Source organism: Taudactylus pleione, unplaced genomic scaffold (assembly GCF_031769625.1).
Source record: "Taudactylus pleione unplaced genomic scaffold, aTauple2 ptg000006l, whole genome shotgun sequence".
In the NCBI taxonomy this organism is placed as follows: domain Eukaryota; kingdom Metazoa; phylum Chordata; class Amphibia; order Anura; family Myobatrachidae; genus Taudactylus; species Taudactylus pleione.
In genome coordinates, this window is record NW_028284409.1 from 27,700,487 (window position 1) to 27,725,767 (window position 25,281).

Here is a 25,281-nt window from a genome sequence, read left to right on the forward strand (position 1 = left end):
ACAGCCAGGTCGGTAGTTTGAGTGACAGAATGAGGCGTTTGTGAGTGGTAACAGGGGTAGGTGCTTGAAAACGGGGGAGTGGAGATCCGAACGCAGGCGTGCCTAATTATGCGAACGGCGTGTTATGGGAGTGCATAATTAACAAAGTAGTGTCATGGCACACGTGACATGGGTGGTTTGTACACTGACCTGATCGTAGTGCTTAAGAGAGGGTATGGTCAACATTAAGCTCTACGACCAGTTCCGATGGTTACCGTTGGTCTCGATTAATCTTTATATGGCCGGAGATGACGTGTAATGCGTACGAGAAGAGGGCGTATTTTTTGTCTTACGGCCACATCCTCCCCTTGGTTGGCCAGCTAACGATCCGATCTTAAGGACGCAACTTGCGAGTGCATCATTTGCATATCCGGACCCTTTTCCCTTACGACCGTGCGGCCGCAACGACCGACTCTGAATGAGGTCCAGAGTGTACATAATTCGTGCCATGATTCACGAGTAACAAGTGTGTATGCTTATACCCCATGATAATGTACACAATATATCAAAATAATAAAATGCCAACTACACAAGAGAATAGTGTTGTACATTGTTATTAATAAGTACCATAGGCTAATTAAATAGAATCCTTTTGTGTTTGATTGGTATATATCTTTCAGTACTAATCAGTATTGTATACTTGCCTGGAGCCTCCCGAAAATCGTGTGCCGCTCCCCCACGAGAGTAGGCAAGTCTCCCGGAATGGCTGCCTCTCCCCCCATGCCCCCCGCACCTGGTAGCACCCACTTAACAAGCAAAAGTGGGCACCCGTGGTGGTGAGGGTGATGCGAATCACACTGAATCGTGTCATCGTAGCCCTGCCCCCTGCATTACAATGCTGGTAATACAATGCCGGCCTGATCGCATCATGCAAGGGCATGCCCTTGCACCACCCACTTATCTGCCCCCATGCCCCCTGCTGCACCGACCTGGCTGCCCCCTCCCAAAGGAGGCTGCCAGACAGTCAGTAAGTATGCAGTATTGTTAACTCAGAGATTTCAGACATCATGCTTCAGAGATGCTCCAAATAGAGATTTATTTTGTAGGTTACAACAATTAGCTAAATTATATGAAATTTACCCTGCTGAATTAAAAATAAATATTACAAATAATTTGTGATTAGCTCAGGAATATACCTAAAATATATATTAAAATATAGTAACTTCAGTAACAGACCGTACTACTGCGCATCTGTCCTGGTCCCTAGGGGTATGCCTGAACAAACATCACAAATGAGAGACAGCTCCTTATTGGCTGGCAATTAAGTAGACGGCCTTACTGAACAATAATTTGTTTCATGTTCACAGCAGATCAAGAAAAGATGATGATTGTAGGTAAATATTCAGTTATCCCGCTACAGTATAGTAAATATTACAGTAGAGTGACAGTAAACAAAACAAAAGTAGTACAGACAAAATGCAATACTATAATAAACACAATGCCCTGAGCGGTGTAGCGTAGCACTGCAGATGCAGCGAAACACCACTCAATCTGTACCAGAGATGCTGGGCTGCGACCTAAACCGCACTGGAATTAGTTTTAAACATGTACAAAGTCACAGAGGATACACAACGAAACTTGGTGTGAAACAAAGACACAGCCGCTACATCATGACACTTATGCAGATTCAGACTCGTTCACACAGACGTAATAAGGTGGCCATACACGGTGCGATGCACCGTATAGGGTGACTGCCGATCCGTCGGCAGATGGATCGTGCTGTCACCACCGGCAATCGTGTGGTCCCCGCAGACCGCACGATATGCCGGCTTCCCCCTCCTTCATCTGAATGGGATCGTAGGTCAGATGGTTTTGCAGGAAGACCTGGGGATGCGATGTACGACCCCGCTGTCAGATGGTTTTGCAGGAAGACCTGGGGATGCGATGTACGACCCCGCGGGAGTGCGCAGCACGATATCGGGTACGATATTGTGCCCATACATGGCACGATATAGTACCTATATCATGCCGATCCGTCGGATCGGCACGCATATCGTGCCATGTATGGGGGCCTTAAATGTTACAAATCTAGTTAGTCTCGTTAAGCAGTTTAATTTGTGCAGCTACGATGCACATTCAATCTAAAAAGATGCTTTGTGCAAGCTGAGTTGCACAGGACCTGGTGTGTCGAGAATGGCTGTTTGGCACGACTGCGGCAATAGTGTATGAGGACAAATTTGTATATATAGGGAATACTATTGTTCACATTTAGAAAAATATATATTTATGTAAAACTATATACTTGTGTGTATTTGTAAACTATTGATTACATTTAGGGGGACTAGTTATTCTAAAATATACAGGGCATTAGTGATTATTGTAAATTAATTTATTTTAATTAATAATAAATGGGCATTTATCTTTCATTTATTAACCTGGTACCCTCCTGCCAGGTCTACCAGGAGGGAGCCAATGCTACATTGTTTGATTAGGTCCCCCCAGAATGCAGAGACCAATGCTCAGTAGCACAGCCGGTGAAGGAGAGGGGAGTCTTTTCCCCAATTCCTTTATATACACAAGATGACAGGTAAGATCATACTTCTACAAAACAAAAAGTGCTATACTTAACTTTCAGAAAATAGTGATGGGCAAATGTAGCAATACATATTAATCCTCAGCTAAGGATATTGTATAGTCCTAAAGTTCAGGTCTGCTTAAATGGTAAACATAGATGTAATCTTCTGGCATATCCAGATCCACATACTTATACAGCTGTCTCCTCTCCAAATCAGCACCCACAGGACATGGGTTTAGAAGATGCAGTTACCTTAAAAACAGAGTAGACCAGTGCACCAATAGTGTGTTATTGTAAAATTTATTGGGGTGCTCACAAATTTGCACCACAAACTTATAATAATGATAAAAGCTTGGAACAGCATACACATAATATCCTGTAAAGGCTTTTTACCTAAATCAATTACCCAAATAGGGCTGGGATAAGGATCCAGTAACAACAGATTTCCCATACCCAGGAAAGAGGGAATTGCACACTGGAAATCACAGATGTAAACCGAATCCAGGCAATAGAGACCAGGTCCTCAGCCACCACACCAACGCATTTCAGATAAACTCTTTTGTCAATGTGTAAGATGGAGTGATAGAGAGTCCCATTATATTCCCTGTCAGTGATTACAATATCCATTGCAGGTGGTCCACCAATTACCACAATTCCAAACAAATAGGATTAGAAAGACATAAAAATCCATAAAAACATCTGTCTAATACATACAAAAAAACTAACTAGAACACCATTTTATTGAAATTGAAGAAATTGTTCATAAATACTGAACACCTGTATGCAAAAGGTAATACAGAATTCCTGGTGTGCCTAAATATATAATTCCTTCTCTGCAATTGGGCTGGTAAATAGAAGGTCTAGTAGGAGAATATCCATTTTTAGGATTTAGAGCTGTAGGCACCTAATATCATTATATCCAGGCATTTTCCCAGCATTCAAGGAGATTAAAATAAACTAATTATGGGGATCCGGCACTTACAGTAGTTGGACCGCAAATTGGAAGTCTGGAAATGTGGTTAGAATGCAAGCCGGAAATACTCATGTAGCGTGGATCCAATGCAGCTACTGATTGGAAGGGACTCTATTGAGTATTCTCTTATTGGTTATTCATGGAAAGCAATAAAAACAAGCATTCCCCTACTGAAAAAAAATAAAATGCATATAAAATTATAAATCCTAAAAGAAGAGCATATTACTATGTCCTATCAATATAAATAACAAATATACCATTTTCTAATGGCCAGGTAAGAAACGTAGTTTCGAAATCTACATTGAGCCCCAGCAGAGTTAAAGTATGCAATTATATATTTTCCTCATCTCCAGTCTTGCTATGTCACTCTCTAAGAGGGGTATTCAATATGATACGTTAACTTCACTGTCGAAGTTAACGTTTCATATCGGAGTTTTTACCTGCGTTAAAGTATCGGGCGCGCTCCCGCTTATCCCCGTATTCAATATAAAATTAACGAAAACGGGAAACTCTGAAGTTGGATTTGCGTAAAGTTACGCATTTTTCCTTAAAAAAAATTGTAAGACCCCCTAAAGTTGTAAAAACATGGGGGATCACTATGGGTACCCCCGTTTTAGCCTTTAATTGAAAGTCGGGGATTTAAATAGCCGCAGCAGGTGTTTTTTTTCCGACACGACATTGAAGAAGTGATGCAGAAGAGCACTTAGGTTATTTTTTTGATTTTTTTAAGTGGTCCCATCAAATTTGGGGTACATGAAAATGGGTACTAGCATATTTTTATGTCCCTAAAGTAAGTTTTAAAAAATTCTGCATTTGTGCACATGCCGCTATAATTCTATTCTTCAAAACACCTGCTGCATACTTGTAGAATAGCCCTGAACCTATTTCCCTATTCTTAAACAATTTTTTTCCATTATTTTTTTTTCACCCCAATTTATAAATAATTTTTTTGGGGATCCCTATTTTATTTTTAAACTTTTTTTGACACAGTTCTTTTTTAAATGTCATTCCCAGGGGTGCAGGCTATTTTTTTTAAGCCTGCACCCCTAAACCCCAATTCTGCACTTTTTTTTTACACCTATTCAATGGTGAAAAGTTATCCCCGTTTTTTATCAAAAACTTTTCAAAACTGCGATGTCTTTGAAATTGAATACGGTGTAAAAGTAAAACCTGCGATAATGACGTCATACCTCCAATATTAACGCAAAAACAATGTTTTCGCTCCCATATTGAATACCCCTGTAAGACTTTAGTTTTCCATTTGGGGGTGACTATTTGAACACCACAAAAAGATTTTAAGTATTTAATACTATATGAATGTTTTTCCTTAAAAAGTAAGGAAACATTGTGTGGACAATCCATTGCAGATATTCTTACAATGTTCCGCCAATCGTTCTTTTAACATTCTTGTTGTTTTGCCCACATTTGTTAACACATTTACATTTCAGTAAGTAAATACAATTCTTGATATGGAATGGTATTGAAATCCCGGATGCCGTTTAGCTGCCATTTCAAATACCGACTGCAGAAGCCCAGCGGAGGAAATCCCGACTGGGGCTGGTAAGTATTGTCACTTTCCCCCTCCCCCAAACACTAACCCCCCCTTTTTGTTGCCTAACCCTATAACGCCCGGGAGGAGGCCTAACCCTAACCCCCCTCTCCCCCCAGCCTAACCCTCCCCGGAGGGGTGCCTAACCCTAAATCCCCCCCAGGGGTGCCTAAACCTAACCCCCCCTTTCCCTGGGGTAAAGTAGTATACTTACCCGGCTGTTGATGATCGGGATGGTGGGGATCGGGCTTCCGGCATCGGGATTAAAATAGGCATCGGTATTTCGACACCTATCTTAAGTCCCATGCCTTTTTTGTGCAGTTGGGATATAGGACCTCATTCAGAGGCGGTCGCACGGAGCGATTGGACGTAGTGAGCGATGTTTTTTTCAACTGCGCATGCGTGTACCTGGCAGTGCACGTGCGCAAGCCTGTCTTCCCGACCGCAATCCTCTTGCTCGCTAGACACTACGAGGTCGTAGCTGTGATTGACATTTCGTGCCATTTGTGGGTGGTTACAGGGGAAGGTGCTTGTGAACGGGGGTGTGGTGGTGCGCACGCAAGCGGGGTTGACCTTAGAAAGGGCGTTTTAAGGGCATGCATATATTACTGAGCGATTCATCACACACGTCATCTCGTTTCAATAACGACGCTACTGCTCGCAGAGCTAAGGGTAGCCCAGGGTCTACCTTAAGCATTGCGAGTGCTGGCGATGGTTACTGCCTCAACCGATGTTTGTAGGCAATTAACAATGTAATAGGTGTTAATCGTGCTGACGTAGGTTGCCGCCTGCGACCGACTCTGAATTAGGCCGTAGAGATAGGAGGTGTGCTTTCATTGTTGTGGGTGTTTCCACGCTTATGATGTGCTTTGCGACTGAGCGCTCGTTTTGCATATCCTCGGTCACTTTGGGTGCGACCGATCGCTCCCGAGCGACCGCCTCTGAATGAGGTCCATAGACCAGCAGCATCTTGTCCGCCGGTCTATTCACTGCATCCCCTTGATATGATGAGTAATGCATAATTTAATGGTACATGCTTTATTAGTTTGAGTAGAATAATATTCAGTGAATTTACTTCATTAACTTTACATTGCTTATACACTGTGCATGAACCACAGCAACAAAAACCTGGACCTAATCAATGCTGAGGGGGTGGGCTGGATGAGCTAAGACACTTTGATCCAATTCATTTTTAATGTTTTTAGCCTTCCTACATATAAAGGAGGGTATTTTTGTAACATACTTTTCCAACAAGGGGTCACGAGTTAGTATACCCCAGTCTCTTAATTATTTCTCCAATTTGTTTGTATTGGCCACAAAATTTAGTGATAAGAGAAACCGCCCTATACTCAGAAGCATGGTCAGCATCTTTGACCTTAGACGCCTTAAGGGTCTTAGGGCCTGATTCAGACCCACTCGCGAGCGGCTGTCCGCTCGCAAGTGGGTCGATGTTATGGACTGAGCATGCACACGACGGAGGGAGCTCCGTCGTGCGCATGCGCCAGACGCGACGAGCGAAGGAGAGTCCTTCGCTCGTTGTGTCCGATCAAAGGGGGCGTGCTGTCAATGTTGATTGACAGCACGCCCCTTTGGTGGGCGTGCCGGGGGCGTGCCTCCCTGACGGGGGCGTTCCCACGGGAACGCCTCCCGTCAGAAGCCGGCCCACTGACAACACTAGTGATGTCAGTGGGAGTGATTTTGGCTCTGATAGAGCCAAAATCACTCCGGAGCTTGCGGTTGAAAACCTCAACCGCAGGCTCCGGCTCGCAAATTCGATGGTCGCGATGGTCTCGACCATCGCGACCATCACAATGCACGCTCGTATAGCCTGTGGGTGGTGACCCACAGCTATACGAGCGTCCAGGAGGACGCTCCATGAAAATGGAGCCCGGCCCTCATTCAGAGCGTGCGCTCTGCTCAGAGCGTACGGCTCTGAATGAGGGCCTTAGTCCGTTCTAAATAATTTTTCTTTGACCTTCACTATTAGTACTGTAGATGTGCATTTTGTGGACGTTAATGTCTACATTGAGAATGATAGAATTAAGACTGGAAATTACATCAAACCCACCAATTGCAACTCCTTCATACACTTTAACAGCAACCGTCATGTCAGCTGGCTGCGAGGTGTACTCGCTGGACAATTCCAGAAGATAAGAAGGAAATGCACGGCATTAAAAGTATTTGGGGATCAATTTGCTTCTCTAAAGACACAATCCTTATCAAAAAGATTATCCTCAAGAGGTGGTTGAAAAGGCATAAAAGATGGCATATGGTTTAGATAGGACTGAGGCCATTATTGCATCTATGGTCAAAGAGGCTAGCCATGCTTCCGAGTATGGGGTGGTCTCTTTTATCACTAATTGTTGTGATCATTACAAATAAATTGATGGAATAATTAACACCTTTTGGTTAAATGTGTCTTGGCTCATCCAGCCACCCGAGCATTGATTAGATCCAGTGTTTTTTATCGCTGTGGATCATAGATCATGTGTAAGCAAAGTAGTAGTGAACAAAGTAAAATCACTCCACTCAAATCATTTAATGGTACATGCTTTATTAGTTTATTACTTGTCATAGCAAGAATTGTATTTACTTACTTAAATGTAAATGTGGTAACAAATATGTGGGCAAAACACAAGAATGTTAAAAGAACAATTGCCGGAACATTGTAGGAACATCCGCAATGGATTGTCCACACAATCTAAGGAAACATATTCATATGGTATTAAATACTTAAAATCTTTTTGTGGTATTGAAGTAGTCATCCCTAGAACTAAAGACTAAGGGGTAAAGTTACTAAGATTCGAGTTTGGTCGAGATGCAATATTGGGCTTCTAAATTACGGGGAAACCTACACGTTTTTTCCCCCATAATTTGAGGAACCAGGACTGGTTGAGCAGCCCAGGGCTAGTTATGTCTTTTGGGGAGGGGGACCCTTCGTCAAACATTTAAACCTTTTTTTTTCAGGTACAACACAAGCAGCCTTCACGTATCTCACTGATATGTGCAGGCTGCTTGTTCGGGAGAGTTTGGCAGAGAAAAAACACTGCAATCTCTGATGAGTAATCTAATCTATGTCACAACCCGAGTCACTTACCGATTCAGCCAGCATTCTCTGTCATGTCCTAGACATGCAGGCTTCAGTATTTCCTGGCCTGCTAGGCCACAGACAACATCAGAATCTGCTCTAGAGTATTGCAATGGCAAGTTCCAATCACCTGACTGTAGCAGTCAATCGGATGACAGCCTGAGTCTGCCCATACCACCTGACTCTGCTCAGCCTATCCTGAGTAACCCAGGGGTATATCTTCCAGCTGCTTACTGAGTAAGCTATACTGTGCTCCTATTGCATTCCTGGATTTCCATTGGTGCAGTTTTGTTCCTGTTCGCTGCACGTATTCCTGCAAGTGTTCTACACCTGTGGCAGCTATTCAACTGGCTGCACAGGTAATTTCAGCATGTTCCAGTTACTTGAACCAGTACCACACCTGTGTATTTACCATCCATGCTGCACAGTGAGTTTCTGCTGGTTCCTGCTCCATTGGTGCCATTCCTGGTATCACTATCCACTACCCATTCCGGTGTTCTGTCTGTATCCGGCCCTGCTACCATCTGAGTGCTCCTGGATCCTGGACTACAATGACAACCCAGTTTGAGCCTGGTAAATATGTTGCCAAGATCTACCACTCCAGCATTATGGTTTACAGATACAAGTAAGAAGAGTGTTATTATTTGTTACCTACAGTAACAACCCAGTACCAACTTGGTAAATATACTGCTACACTTTTTCTGCTATACATACCAACCTGTCTCCAACACCGAAGTCCCTGGTGGTCTAGTGGGTACGATCCGGCATCTCTCCGAGACCCGGGTTCGATTCCCTGTCAGGGAAGTGTTCTCTACCTCATGCCAGGGGGTCTCCTCAGGCCTGCCAGCTTTCTCTACACACCTCCAGACACCCATACAGACTTTTCTCAGACACCGGGTCCACAAACAAATATAAGTCTGACAATCTATACTTGCTACTCAGGGGAGATATATTGATCTGCTTCACCATCGGATAACTCACTCTCAGCTAAACTCACTTCTTAGTAAATTTGTGCGTTTCAGGAGCCTCAAATCACCATAGTTTCGGCGATGCTAATTGCATTTAAAAAAACAAAGCAACTCGATTAGACTCGAATCTTAGTAAATTTGCCCCTTAGAGGGTGACCTAACAAGACTGGAGATGAAGAAAATATATGAATTGCATACTTTAACTCCATTGGGGATCAATGTAGATTTTGAAACTAAATTGTTTCTTACCTGACCCTTATCAAATTGTATATTTTTTGTTATATGTATTGATACATAGGTCATTATAATGATTTTATGAATTTTTTTTGGTTTGTTTTGTATTCTTATTTGTTTTTGTTTTTTTGTAATATTATTGTTTTCCATGCATAACCTATAAGAGAATACTCAATAGAGTTCCTTCAAATCAGTAGCTGCATTGGATCCACACTATACATATATTTCCAGCTTGCGTTTAAAATTATGTTTCCAGACTTCCAATTTGTGGTACAACTACCAGAAGTACTGTTGGCTGGACCTATTGATGTCAAGTGCTTGCAGCTCTAAATCCTAGGAACAGACTTTATCCTTCTAGTCCTAGTGTATGAATGGACTTCTATTTACCAGCCTATTCGCATAGAGGGAGTTATATATTTGGACACACCAGGACTTCTGTATCACCTTTTGCATAAAGGTGTTCAGTACTCTTGTACAATTTCTTGAATTGCTATGAAATTGTGTTTTGGTTAGTTTATTGGAAGTGTGGTAATTGCTGGACCACCATCACTGGATATTGTAATCAGTGATGGTATGCAAGTGGTTTCTTTAACACTATATCTTACACCTTGACAAACGAGTTTATCTGAAACGCGTTGGTGTGGTGGCTGGGGACCTGGTCTCTATTGCCTGGATTCGGTTTACATCTGTGATTTCCAGTGTGCTAATCCCTCTTTCCCTGGTATGGGAAATCTGCTGTTACTGGATCCTTATCCAGCCCTATTCAGGTAATGTATTTTTGGTAAAAAGCCTTTACAGGATATTATGTGTATGCCAGTGTTTCCCAAACTTTGCTCCGTGACACCCTGGGTTGCCTCGGGATGCTTGCAGGGGTGCCTCAGGTTGGTGGTCCAGTACCAAATCAAATTATTTATTGTCAATGTAATGTAAATATGCGGACAAACAGAAGCGCGAACATGTCACCCAGTACATAAATGAAACTAAGGATGACATGTAAGCACAATTTAGTTCACTTTACTACTTTACTACATTTTTTCGGAATTTTTCAATAACAGACTTTTGGCTTATGGGTGCCGTGAAAATAATTCTGATGCACTAGGGCGCCGTGATTCCAAACAGTTTGGGAACCACTGGTGTATGCTGTTTAATGCACTATCATTATTATAAGTTTATGTTGCAAATTTGTGAGCACCCCAATAAATTTTACAATACCACACTATTAATACACCTGTCTATTTACTCTGTTTTTGAAGTAATTTCATCTTCTAAACCCATGTCATGGGTGTTAATTTGGAGAAAAGACAGCTGTATATGAGGATCTGGATATGCCAGAAGGATTACATCTATGTTTACCATTTAAGCGGAACTGAACTTTGGGACTATACACTATCCTTAGCTGAGGATTTATATGTACATTTATTTATATCTAAATTTGCCCATCACTATTTTCTGAAAGTTAAGTAGAGTGTTTTTTGGACCTTATTAATTTTTGTTTTATATATGTATATACAGTATATGTTGGGATACAGTTTAAGATGGACCACGACAGCTGTATTTAGATAGTGCAGGTTGCTACAGTTTTTTCTTGTTGCACTTAAGATACAGTAGCACATACTGCCTGCTTTGTTAATTATTCCCATCACATACCACTTTTATCTGGATTTTTTCCTATGGGATTTCCTTTGATTTATGTAACCTCCATTTCAGAAATCTCATGCTTGGTATACCTACCATATTAAAAATGTTGATTGTGATATATAATGTGCTGTTTTTGAAATTGGGGTTTTCTGGTAAGATTATAGCTAATTGTCTCCAGTACATTTTCCCACAACTCCTTAGTCCCCTTATTCTGTTTCAAAGACAGCAGATTATCTGTCAAGTGGATCCATGTGGCTATTGCAGCATTATTGGTACCCTCTCAAATTAAAACATCTACTTGTATGATCTACTTTTGAGTTTCTATACGGAAAAGGCATTTTATATGATTTTCTGGATCCAACTGCAGATACTCTTTTGAAGCCAGGGCGTTTGTGTATATTTTTCTCAATTTATTCAATATATATTTAATGATCCCTATTTATTAACAGAATTTATAGTTCTTCTATAACAATGCCCCGAGGTACCCGGCAGTGAATCCCTCTTTTATATGGTTTTGGATCTCTTTATCAGAATATTGCAGGGCTGGGAGGTTTTCAAGAATGTAGAAGTGGGGCAACATGATATTAAATTCTTGGTCTTAGCAATTTTATTGGGTCCTGTGACTTCATTTGCTTGGAACAGGATTCTTAAATTTGTTTTCGCTGCAAAATGCTTCAAATATTTTGGCATTCATTAGCCAAAAAAACAAACTCAGCATGAGGTCACTCATTAAAGACACATTGGCGGAAATGTCTAAATGGAACCATCTTATTTCATCTTATCTGGGACACGCTAATTTAATTAAAATAATCACATTTCCTAATCTCCTTTTATCCGTTAATATTATAGCTACACTAATTTTGTCTCTTAAAGATAGGAAAATGATTAACTGTGAGTTTAGACACTTTTTTTGATAACATAATTCTCCTACATTAGTTTAATTAAGTTAAGATGGTGGGATTCATTTTCCAATTTTAAAATAGAACCATGTCAGCATTTTTTAAACATCAGAGATTGGTACATTCTAATGATTCATATGATAACATACCATATTTTTGACCTTCTATTTTACATACCTATAAACAGGAACTGGCAGAGGATATTCTTTAGAATGTCTAGAGGGTCAGGCACAATACCAACTTCTTTAAGGCCCAGATGGGGTTATCACTACTGTTACAGCTCTTGTTGCTGCTTATTCTAGGAAGCCAGTCCCTACTGCACACAACATGGAAAAATATGAGCTCACGCACACACATATTTGAAAGATTTTTTTTCATGTATGGGAAAGCTTTATTGATACATTGTCAAATACTCTGATATCACAGATCCATATCTGTTTTAGGAACACCATATGGTATGAGACTAGGCCCTTCTTGATGACACTCCAGTCTGGGTTCCAGCTGATTCTCCCAGGGCCTATGACATTATAAAAACCATGTTGTGGTAGATTTATAAACTGACTGTAATACTATATATGTGTATATTTGATTTCCTTTTTTTACGTTGGCCATGTCTGGGAAAGTGCTTTTCACTTATGTATAAGAACATGCATTATTTATTACTTTACTCGTCATTCATTGTTAATTGTATTTTATTGTGATTGCTACAATAGAAAAAAAAAACAGTTTAAAAAAAAACCCAGTTTTACCTTTAATAAATCTGTCGGTTTGTAAACTACCCTAATGAAACACCAAAAATGTTGGTCTGACAAAACTGGACGTTGGTAAAGTGTTATGTTTCTTGCTACACCTTAGACCACAGGTTTTCAAACTTGGTCCTCAGGACCCCGAACAGTGCATGTTTTGCAGGTCTCTTCACATAATAACTAGTGAAACAGTTAGCTGCACCTGTGGATCTTTTAAACCGTGTCAGTGACTAATGAATACACCTGTGCACCTGCTGGGTGACCTGCAAAAAGTGAACTGTGTTGGGTCCTGAGGGCCGAGTTTGAGAACCCCTGCCTTAGACAATTATTCTAAAATTTAAAGGAAAGTTTCTATTTTGTTATATGATCTAGTTCCAGTTATATGAAAAGCGGGTGTTTTTATTGTTATAACAATGTATAGTGATAGTTATTATTTTGACTTTCATGATTCTTATTTGTTTTGAAAATTTCATTTTAGGCCATTAAGAAATGAAAAGAAAGAGAAGATGGACACAGCTATTTTTGATGGTCATTTAAAAAGTGATGTTGTGCGTTTATGACACACCTAAAGTACATGATAGATTTGATCAAAATACGTTTCCTAAAAGTTTTGTAAATTAATATCTAAATGTCTTCGCTATAGAATGGACGAGGACTAAATAGCATTGTGTTAGAGCCCACTAGTGTCAACAATTGTAATCAGGTATGCAATGAAGAATACAATAATTGTTGTGTAATGTGTATTTTCACACAGTTGATACAAAGTCATAAACATTATTAAGAAGCTCCAATATATATTAGTAATAGAAGTAATGCAAGATGATGGGCCTGATTTAGAGTTGCATGCAAGTCGGCCACAGACGTGACCACTTTGCATGCGTGGAAATAAATGCAAGTCTTTACCTTTATTCATCCACTTGTGAAAGTGGTCGTTATCACAGTCATTGTGCATTTGGTCCAGCCCTTTACCTGGTGCAAGACATCCATCTGAATTCAGAAGGATCTCTGTGTACGCTCAATTTGGAATAATCCGCAGTTAGCCCTCCACACCCATAACACATCTTTGGAGCACTTAATCTACCTGCCCTGTTGCTGCATCAGTACATCAATTCCAATGCAAGTGGAGATGCCACTGAAATGTGTACCACTCTGAATCAAACATAGTTGCTCAAGCTTGCATATAGTCAGCTCAGATGCATGAGCAGTGCAAAACAATGACAAGATCCAACCAGAAAATGAGCTTATATCAACACTAAATCAGTCCCACAATATTTTACACTTTAAAGACAATATACACTATGGTACAGATAGGAGCTGATTCAATTAGCTGTGCGTTGGCTGAAAATTGCTTAATGCAGCTGAAAAACTCGCAGCCTTAACTAAATAGAAAGCAGCGCAAGTTAACAAGAGAGTTAATGGGAGTGAATGCGAATTTTAGTTTGCGACACCACACTGGGTAAAAAGTAGGAAAACAAATCCTATTTTAATGTAAAAAGGACACAGTTCAGCACCCCTGGGAGGGATTCGGTCATCAAGTGGACAGACACAATGCCAACAGCTAAAATGTCAGTACATATGTGTCCTCATACAAAATGTTAACATGTTCACAATGCTTATAGTCTATGGAAAAGAGAAGGATCTGCATATGGCGCATTTCATATAGATAAAATAGCAGCAATTTTTATAACAAATTCTGACTGAAGCTCTGTAACAATATAATACTAGATTTATTGAGAGAGTGCACACAGTTAGAAGTATTTGGTGATCAGCTCAGTCTTTTACATAATAGTCACACAATATATGCTCCAGATAAATGGATAGAATATGCATCATGAGGATTATTAACAGGCACATAGTAGTTTTTAATACACATTTCATTACTTTAATCACTATTTCCTTATTGTTGATTTTTATATATTTCGCTAGTTTTAAATATTATATATACATGCAACTAATAAAGGTTATATTTTATCTATATGAAGTGCGCCATATGCAGATCCTTCTCTTTTCCATAGACTATATACTTTACTTATCTGTGGCAGCACCCCCAATATCCAAAAGGAAATTTCTGAAGTAGATTCTGAGAGCATTTTAATTTTGGGGTTTCTTTTGTAATAAATGGTCATATTTACTGTGCAATAGAAACTCTCTTCCTGTTTACTTCATGTTCACAATGCTGACATCACAAATGTTGAGAAGTGATATGCTGATATTTTGCAATATGCTAACATTAGGATTAAGGATAGGGACATACCATTACAACCAGAGTTTTGCAACATTAGCTGCAACATAATATAAAAAGAAATTATGCGCTGACCTGCGTATATGTATTGACACTTAATGTAAGAATGGAGTCAGGTATCCTTCAAATAAATCAAATTTATTCAAAGCTTCAATAGTCCAAAAAAAAAAGTAAAATTAATACAATTAAAAATTAGGGATGTGCAGGCTCGGATTAGTTCGGATTTTCCTGCCAAATTCGATTTTTTTTTTCCCCACCAAAAATCGGGTCTAAGAAAGAGGCATAATGTCATCTTTCATGGACAATCATCTTCCTTGGACTTCTGTCCAGGAATGATGTTTGTTCATGAAAGATGATGTTTTGCCTCTTTCTGAGACCTGATTTTTACCGGTAAAAATCCGAACTTGGCAGGAAAATCCGAACTAATCCGAGCCTGCACATTCCTATTAAAATATATAAAACTTTAAATATATATAATGAAATTTGTGCCAAATAAGTTATTAAACAGTTATTGGTCATATGATGATCAATTACCTGTGAGCTGAATGAGAGATTTCCAGCTCCAAATGCTTTGGTTACTTTTTATTTATCCAGTGACACAATCTGCTACATCTAGATGAAAAGTTGTTTCAAAGTATCCAGTGGCAGATGTCCAATACATGTTATGCTGCAGTTCTCAGTGATTACGCCAAAATGTTACTCTTAAGTTGTGTATCCACTACTCAAGAGTGGAACTACTGTACAATTACAATATCATAATCGTGCAATCGTTCATCATACTGTGCAGTGGATAATGTGTCCAAACTGAACGATATGTCATTCAGTGTAGGCACCCTCCCTCATCCCCGAACATGCACAACCTGTCGATATCGGTAGATTGATCGACATGTTAAGGCAATGACAGATGCCGACAACGACCAGCGGGTGCGGGCATTGCTGGTCGTTGCCGGCATAGTCACTGCATGATTAATGAACGATTGAACAATAATGATGTCATAATCATTCAATCGCAAATCGGAAATTTTTCTCGTGTAGTGGGTATGCACCTTTAGTTATGCTCACTGCTGGGGATAAGTAGTAATAATAATATCCAAATACCCGAAAAGTGGAAAAAAAAGGTGTTGCAGCTTACCCGCTTGTTAGAAAAACAATTCTGACCCTGCTGTCATCACATCAATATTACTCAATGCTGCACTGAGTGACGGCATATCTCACGGGAATGGAGATCCTAATTAGAACTGTACCTGATATTTATTTTTCGCAGCATAAGACCTGTACAAAGATGGCAGTAGTTAGGGCACTGGGTAACAGAGAAGCAACCATTTAACAAAACCGCAGTAGTTACCTCCGATCTATAAGGGTCACTCCATGAAATATAGGATTCAATACATGAAAATTTAATTGTATCACAGCAGATGCCAATACATATTTTTTACTTTATTTCTTTCTACTGATGAACTTAATGTAACTGTCACAGTGACTTCAGATGATGTAGTGAATGTTATACCCCTTTTACACCAGAGCTATTGCCTGGGTTATTGCAGGGTTAACCCGGGTAGCTCCTTGGTGTAAAAGAGGAGAGGGTTAGATCGCCGGGTCAAGTGACCTGGCAATCCAACCCAGGTAACTTGCAGGGTTTAACACAACCCTGCAGTGTGAACCTGCGGCTCCGGGTCACGATGACCTGGAGCGCACCGCATGCTGGCCGATTGGTCTGGCTTCAGTGCCGCTTGGAGATGACGTAATCTCCAAGCATCCACTTCAACGCCAGAAATTCCGGGTCTATGTAGACCCATCTCCGATGTGAACGGCGCCGACTCGGGAATATCCGGGGTCGGCGCCGGCTAAATTCTGGGTCAGACCCGGAATTTAGGTGTAAAAGTGGTATAAGTGACTGGTTCTATGTTGAATATGATGAAAAGAGTTACCCAGGTGAGATCAAGGATATCAGAGATGGTGAATACTTAGTGAGCACAATGGAGCAAGCTGGCAGCAACTAGACATGACCTTCATAACTAGATTAAATATTTTATACATCTTCACAGTTAATCAGGAAGATAAACAGGCCTATATTAATTAATTCATGTGGATTCTACAAGTTTGAGTAATTTGTATTAGAGCCCATTGACTGGGGAAAGAAATGTAATGTGAGTCACATTCATATGTAACATGAGTCACACGTCAAAACTGATTTTAGGTATAGTTTGGTAACATTCAGTTTTTGTTTGTGTGCCAATCATAAGTTTAGGGTCTTATAAGTGTATAGTATAACAATCCTATTGTAAAACTGTATTAGGAGAGCAGATTTAAATAAATATTTAGTCCCATCAGTTCCTATGTCCATTCTGTTGTATCATGAGTCACGCATATAAACAATAAAATGTAACTATTAAGAGTGTACATTTTTTTCTGCTTCTAAGCATTAATTATGACTACCTACCCTATATATTATTGTCATATTTTTAAAGTGTTGAATTTCAGCAAAATTTTTGTGTGTAGTGCATTTAAACTTCTAAAAATTAACATGAAATGTAATGTGAGTTATATGGAATGACCCATATGCAGCTTCTGTGCAGCTGTCAATTGCCAGCTGCTGTGTTCAATTCAGGATCTAACAGCACAGTGATGATTAATTTTCCAATTTAGGGAATGCTATTAACAACCAGCCTCTGTTATTCCCACAATGGTCTGACGAACCCACACACAGTGGGCGGAAATGCTTTAGCAGTTTTGGTGGAGATCTGAGACCAACACTTGCCCTGGTTTGGAATGTCTTCGGATCACAAATGGAATCATCCTGTGGTCTTTGTAATAATCAGCCGCTCATATTTGGACAGGGATCTCCATTGTGAACACCATTGTGCCTAGTGCACAGCAGGTGGCAACTGACGCCTACACAGATCCTGCATATAGACCAGAGGTAACTACCGCAGGTTTTGTTGGATGGTCACTTCTGTTACCCGCTGTCCTGACTTCTCTACTGCCAGTTTTGTATGGGATTTATGCTCCAAAGAATAAACCTTAGGAGCGGCTACTAATTAGGATCTCCGTTCTCTTGGGACTTGCCATCACCCAGTGCAGCATTGAATAATATTGATGTGATGACAGCAGGGTCAAAAAAGTTTTCCTAGCAAGCGGGTAAGCTGGAATACCTTTGTTTTCCCCACTTTTCAGGTATTTAGATATTATATTACTACTTATCCCCAGTATTGAGCATAACTTGAGTACCTATTTTGGGTAAATACTGAACTCCAGCATGACCTGTATTGGATATCTGCGACCAGATACTTTGTAGCAACTTTTCACCTAGTTGTGGCAGATTGTGTCCAATGCATTTGGAACTGGATATCTTTTATTTAGTTCACATGAAATGAATGAATGAATGTTGACTGACCAATAACTGGTTTCAGGTCCAGCGCAATGCTGTCTGCAGGGTAAGCATTGCAGGGGGGCGCCGGGCTGGTGCGGCACCCTCCCAGCTACGTTTGGTTTCTGAGCATCTTTACAGCTGCACTGCTGAACCTGTGACAGCCAGGCTGAGGCAGTCAGTACAGCAGTGTCATGGGTGTGCTTGGTGGATCGGACGGCCTTGGGCAAAAATGACATTTAAATTCAGGCAGATCGGTGATAAATCAAATACTGAACACTGCTCCCTCCAAGTTTGTGGTTGAACTACATTAGAGACTCTGGGCCTGATTCAGAGCCGGACGCTCTGACCAGAGCGCTCGCTCTGAATCAGTGCCCTCCTACCTAAAAATGGAGCGGCCTCCTGGCCGCTCGCATTGCTGTGGGTGACCACCCACAGCATATGCGAGCGGCCAAAAAGATGGTCGCGATGGTCAAGACCATCGCGACCATCGGGCTTGCAACGAGACCCTGCGGTAGGGTCTCTGTGACCGCAAGCCCTGGAGTGATTTTGGCTCTATCAGAGCCAAAATCACTCCCACTGACATCACTAGTGATGTCAGTGGGGCCGGACCCAGACGGTAGGCGTTCCCATGGGAACGCCTCCATCTGGCAGCCACGCCCCCGGCACGCCCACCAAAGGGGGCGTGCTGTCAGTCACCATCGACAGCACGCCCCCTTTGGAGCTCCCTCCGTCGTGCGCATGCGCATTGGGGTAACATCGACCCGCTTGCGAGCGTCCTGCCTGTCTGAATGACCCCCTCTCTTCTTTAATACATAGTATCTGTCAAGTGCATCCCCGAGTTAATACTATAATATACAACCGGCACCTTACTAAACCACATTATAATATCAATCTTAAATAAATATCAATAAGAAAGGTGATTATGCACTAATCTGATGGTGGTTAATAAATATTCCTTGGTATGAATTATGGATGTAGTGAATTACAGATACAAAGGCAAAATATAATGCAGATTTAAAAGTGTTTACAAACTCTTAATAGAAGAGTGAATTAGGGTTATGGTGCATACACACGGTCAGATTTTTCCTTCAGATATGAACGATAACGATTTAAAAATCGTTCAGTCGTTCATATCTGAAGGAAAATCGTTCATATCTGACATGCCTGAACGATGGACGATCAACGATGCGCGTTTCCGATGGTCAGATAACGATTTCTGATATCTGATGTGTTTGCAGTCAGACTTGGACGATTCCATTCATTTTAATGCAGTCAAAAATCGTTCAATCGTTCAAATCGTTCACAACTTTGGTAAAATCGTTCAAATCGTTTAATCGTTCAATCGTTCATCTGACAAATCTGACCGTGTGTATGCTCCATAAGATGTAGCTTAGTGTATTCTCCCAAATGCTTGAGACTACACATCAGAATTAATAGATACACCTGTGAAGTCATTTGATAGAAGGTTACCCCCTTCATCCAGCTGCAATATCATATTGGTACCTTTATTTTAAATATTTGCTATATCTAAATTGGAAGAAAATCAATCTTCCTTAGCCCTTCTCCTAAATTTCATAGTTCTTTTGGATCATTAAATCCAGAGCTCCATTATAGAACATATTGTAATATTGTACAAGTACATAACATCTTATGATAAAAGATATAAAATAAACAAATAATGAAGACACACGGTGGGGATTTATTTTGATTTTATTTCACTTGTTTCACAGCAATTCATTACACAATCACCTTCTATATATCCCTTTAACCTTTATTTCGCTGAATATGGTCCCAAAGGACCAATTTTTAATGCTTATCTAAAAAATTTTTTATTCTTTTATATACATGTAATAGTTTTATGTGCGCCATATATAAAAACAAACTGCTACTTCTCTTCTGAGTAACTTTGTAACCATTGAAGTTTGTTAGATGGCAGCACCCCCAATTTGAATACAATTTAGAAACAATAAATATGGGGTCTCTCTACAATTGTGTGATGTGTGCACATGTATTTATTCCTTAGTTTTTACGGAGATCAGTGATCAGACCATCCATTAGCCAGATTGCCGATCCGCCTGAATTTAAACGTAGTTTATGTCCGCGGCCATCCGGTCACAAACTGATTTAATTGCTTTTGAGCAGGAGGAGCTAGCTCATTGCCCTGAAGTTCTAAGCAGCACCACTGCCAGTAACAGCATGTAGATAGGCAGTTTACATGCGCGATGTACATTACTATGTCATGCCCCCTTATCTCTGTGTGTGGTGTGCTGTGCCCAAAAACAGGAGCAATGGAGAAGCTGCCTCAGCTGCGCACCTCAATGCCAGAAGGAGGACCCGCCGAACAGTGAATGAGAGAGAGACAGCTGGCAGATGCCTGTTCCTGACGGAGGTGAGGAGGGCGCAAATTTATAGTTTGCAAGAGGAAGCTGAGCACCCTAGCACCGACCCTGCTGGTTTAATAACTTATTTGGCACAAATTTTTATTATATACGGTATATTTAATGTTTTATATATCTTTTATCTGCATTTTATTTTTTGTGTACTGTAGATGTTAGAATTTGATTTATTTTAAGGATACCATATTCCATTGTTATGTTAAGTGTCTACACACATAAGCATGTCAGTGTGTAATCTCTTCTTATATCACTTTGTACAACTGAGAGGACTGCAGTACCTCCTTTTTTGTTGCTGCAGACCTGTTCTTGCGTTTGACACATGGATAAGGATATATGAACATTTGTATTATTTGATTAGCCCCATTGGATCTATATTCCCCGTTTTTCTAACACATAGCTGCAACCTGCTACTAAAGCAGTGATCATATGAACATTAGCTGCAGAGACCGGGTAAGGGTACTTAGAACCAAAACAGTTACATTGCCCATTTTTGACATGTCCACATTTAATCGGTGTCAACATGGTCAATGTTGACATTATGACAATGTCGACATTTATATGTCAATATAATGACTGACGACATTCTAACCGTGGAAAAAATTTACAGAACCCTTTTGGAATAATAATCAATATGGCTAATTGAATCGGCCCCACACTCTTTTTCCCTGATGATTATCTATCCATCTATTTAGTGCTCACAGTATATTGGATCTCCAAGACAGTAAATGGTGTGATATGGGGATAGTTGTATAGCTTCACACTAATGTCACGGGTAAGGATTATATATAGCCACAGTCTCACAATTTATCTGTACTTCACACTTTTTTGTTGAAATTCACTTTTTAGGTTCTGTTGAATATTTTTGGTGTGCAATGTTTTTTTATTTTCATTTTGTAAATTTGCTTCCAAATTTTTGTGAATAACTGAACATGTAATTCATATGTTCACATAATTATGTCAATCCAAAGATGATATAAATACCCTCATTATGTTGAATTACATTATTGTGAAGTTGGCTGTGCTGCTTACAGTAACCTGATTAACAGCACTGCTAAAACAACTGCCTAATACACTGTAATATCTAAATTGCTCCTGTATGATTCTTGCATTGATGTACTCACGGTAATTGTGCATGTCTGAAAGTTATTTCAATATGTCTTGAAAAGTTTTGTTTGTACTTGATTATATTCTCTCAAAAAATTGTTGCTCTGTTAGCCTTGTGTCAAACTGACTTAAGCCGCACATTGACTTGCCGAATCCGGAAAGACAGTACAATTATGACATCGTAATCTTTCTGGTTTCCCTGAGTGCCTACACTGAACGATTTGACGTTCAGTGCAGGCACCCTCCATCATTTGTGAACATGGTCAATCTGTCGTTGTCGACAGATTGACAGGCATGTTCACCCGATGATTGATGTCGGAAATGACCAGCGGGAGTGCGCATCGCTGGTCGTTTCCAACATTAGAGTGCAGGCTTAATGAGCGATTGCACGATTACGATGTAGTGCAATCGCTTATTAATATTGGATAGTGGATGTGCGCCTTTATATGAAGACTAGATATAAAAATTTAGAGGGGAATTTTCATAAGTAAGGGTTTCTTAAAGATAGATCGTTCCCATGAAGGCCTTCTATAAGATGTAGCCCTCAATAATGGTAAGCAGAAGTGCAAAAAGGCAGTCAGATTAATTGTATTAAGGGCACTCCCTAAAATGTGGGTGGTAATGGTGTATGCTTCACAATCCCAAATGTATAGTTGTCAATTGTCCCTAATTTCCATGGATAGCAGGTTTTAAAGATTTCACCCTAGAAATATCCATATTTTTTAATATTGATAAGTTGCACAAACCATTTACTTTTTTCTGCCTGTTAAATGCAGTTTTTACCATTAGTTCCTTTTCTCTGAACTCTGTAAATAAATACGTATAGAGAAGTAAAATGCAAGAAACCATGGTCATGTTAGATTTGGCAAAACCTCAATGTTGTAAAGTAGTAATCCAGCCAGTTTGCTAAACCAGTTTGAAAGTTTGAAATTCTCAATAAGTTCTCAAACTTAAGATAAATGAGAGTTGCAAAAAAATGTAATCAGGTCACACAGGTTTGATAATGCTTGTTTGAATATTTTATATTATTTTCAACATTTTCTGTGTCAAGCTGAGACCTAGTAATGTTTACTGTTAAAATTAAATGTCAAAAACATAACATTTAGTCCTTTTTAAATGGTTCCAATTGCTCAAGTTTTTGAATAGGGCTGGTTTGACCTAATTTCCAGACTAGCCTAAGTCATTCTGTCCCCTGTAGGAATGCGGATTCCTGCGCTTCCTAGTATGCTGAAACTGTTTCAGTAAGACTGACCAACTCAGCAGCATAGTCTTCTTAAGGTGTGAGACGATGTGCTCACGATGCGATATTGTGAACGATTTCCCTTGAACTCTGCCCAGTAGCTCCCAGGCACTCCAGGACATGATAAGGTGCTTAAAAGTATGTAATCTGACCAACGATCTATCGTGCTTTCTTAACGATCACCAGTGCGTCGTGTACAAGATTGCCAGATCTTGCCTGCTATAGGCAAGATCTGAAGATGCGATGTACAAACCGTGGGTATGCGCATAGTGATCATGAGTGGACACACGATTTGGACATATTTTACACGATTTGTCGTTCCGATGCGTCGAAATTGGGTGAATCGTGCAAAATATCGTCAACTGTGTATGCACCTTTAGAATGAAAATACATTGAAATATTGATGCAAATTCCATGTTCCTTGTGTTTATCCTCTTTTTATCCCTTTAATAATTCTGGGGATTACGAATATAGTAGGATTGGATTTTTGAAAATATGGCAGAAGTAATATACTGGGAGACCCATTGATTAAACGACATTTCATGTATATTTTCTCCTGGCTCCATTAGATTGACCATAGCCTCTTAGCTTGTACATAATAGCATTTAAGCTCAGTAAGAGTCTGTTTCATTCTTCTCTTTGCAGCACTCTCTTAACCAACCAAGGGCATGGTCAGTGTTTAAAACCCTCAGTTTCTTGTCTTTAAAATAGGTTCTATATCTTAATTGCCTTTATAGGCAGACCCCATAGGTGTTGATATAGGTACCAGCGATGTGTGATGGAGGTCAGTCCACACGATGAATAGCTTAACCAGGATTGGTTTATTAACCAGTTAGAACACAGGATGTAGGTTAACACCGGATTCTACAGATCCAGCCAGGAACGTGTGAGGGTTAATGTAGGTGGTGTGATGTATGGACTTCATTTGATTCTTTGTGACTCCAATCTTCTGCCTTATTATTCAATTTTACATCTGTGCTGCATCTCTGTCCTAAGATTAGATTCTAGTTTTAAATCCAATCTGCCTGACCTCAGTCTGTATCTACAGTATCTTCAATCAGCAGTCACATACCAAGACTAATCTGGAGGTCACGTCCTATCATTACCCACATCAAATCCCTCACAGGAGCCCTAGCAAACACCATTAAACTAAACACCCTCAGGTTAGCCAGCACCAATTGCTGATGGCATAATGGGTTCATGTATGGAAGTTTCCTGACAATTATAATATAACTGATATAAGAGCAGTTAATACATTTAAAACCCAAATACAGTATCTGTGACACATCTGCATGGAATGTAGAAACTGCCAATCAGGACCAGGTGACTCAGTGCTTGCCTCTTATTCCCCTTCCCATGCCATGAAACTGGACTTATAACATGCTGCCCTGTCTTTATTAACTGTATTATGTTATTGCACTGCCGCTGCGACTTTGTACACAGTGGCTGTGCAATTATATGTTAATGCCGCAGGAGGCATCTTTTGTAAATAGTCACCTTCTGCCGTCTTCACTCTGCGTGACTATCGGTCATCTGAGTAACCTTCTGATTACTCAGGATGGCCGGTGTTTTCACGCACCTAAAGCCAGTGAAGCTGCATACAAAGACACAACCTCTGGCTTCAGCAGGCCCAGAAAATGGGGATGACAAATCCCCATTATTTGGGATGCTACCTGCCGGCACCCCTCAAACGGTTGCAGCCTGTCAATCAGACTATGGTGTCCATGGCAGTGCGAGAGATTTCACAGAAAACTAGCTGCACATGCATAGTACAGATCCTGCATATATCTCCAAACATCAGAGGTGTACGTTAGCCATGGGGTTTACATACAACTGTATCAGGCCCACATATGAAGACATGTCATTGCCACCCACAGGATCAGCACACACATCTCCTGCTCCTGTGCATTTACCAATTATCTGATAAGTTGTTACGTCCCCACACATTCATATAACATTTCTTGGACAGGTTGAAAATTGATTACAGTAAGGTATATAAAAGGTAGGTATGTGTGTGTGTGTGTGTGTGTGTATAATTAATATATATAATACACACTCCTGTAGGTATATCAAGGTGCCCTCTGCAATGTAAAGTAGATAAACAGATGCTGTGGACAGCGGCACTCACAGGAGCTTGTAGATAGACCAAGTTTAGATAGGCAGTGAACCGCTTAAACTGCTGTCAACGTTTCAGTTTAATACAAACTTTTGTCAGGGCCCCATATGTCCTGCAGTTTTCACAAATGTAACTAGGAATCAGTAGAATAGAAATAATTCAGA

At 40.2% G+C, this 25,281-nt stretch overlaps 1 protein-coding gene across 1 annotated transcript in view; it reads left to right on the top strand.

Moving 5' to 3' along the window:
* LOC148543160 (solute carrier family 22 member 3-like) overlaps positions 1-13,209 on the top strand; it is a 397,488-nt gene extending 384,279 nt beyond the window's left edge. Inside the window, exon 11 of the mRNA XM_088451782.1 lies at positions 13,128-13,209. Within this exon, the coding sequence (XP_088307908.1) occupies positions 13,128-13,209 (82 nt within the window). The remainder of the gene's footprint in view (positions 1-13,127) is intronic.
* The last annotated feature ends 12,072 nt before the right edge of the window (positions 13,210-25,281 follow it).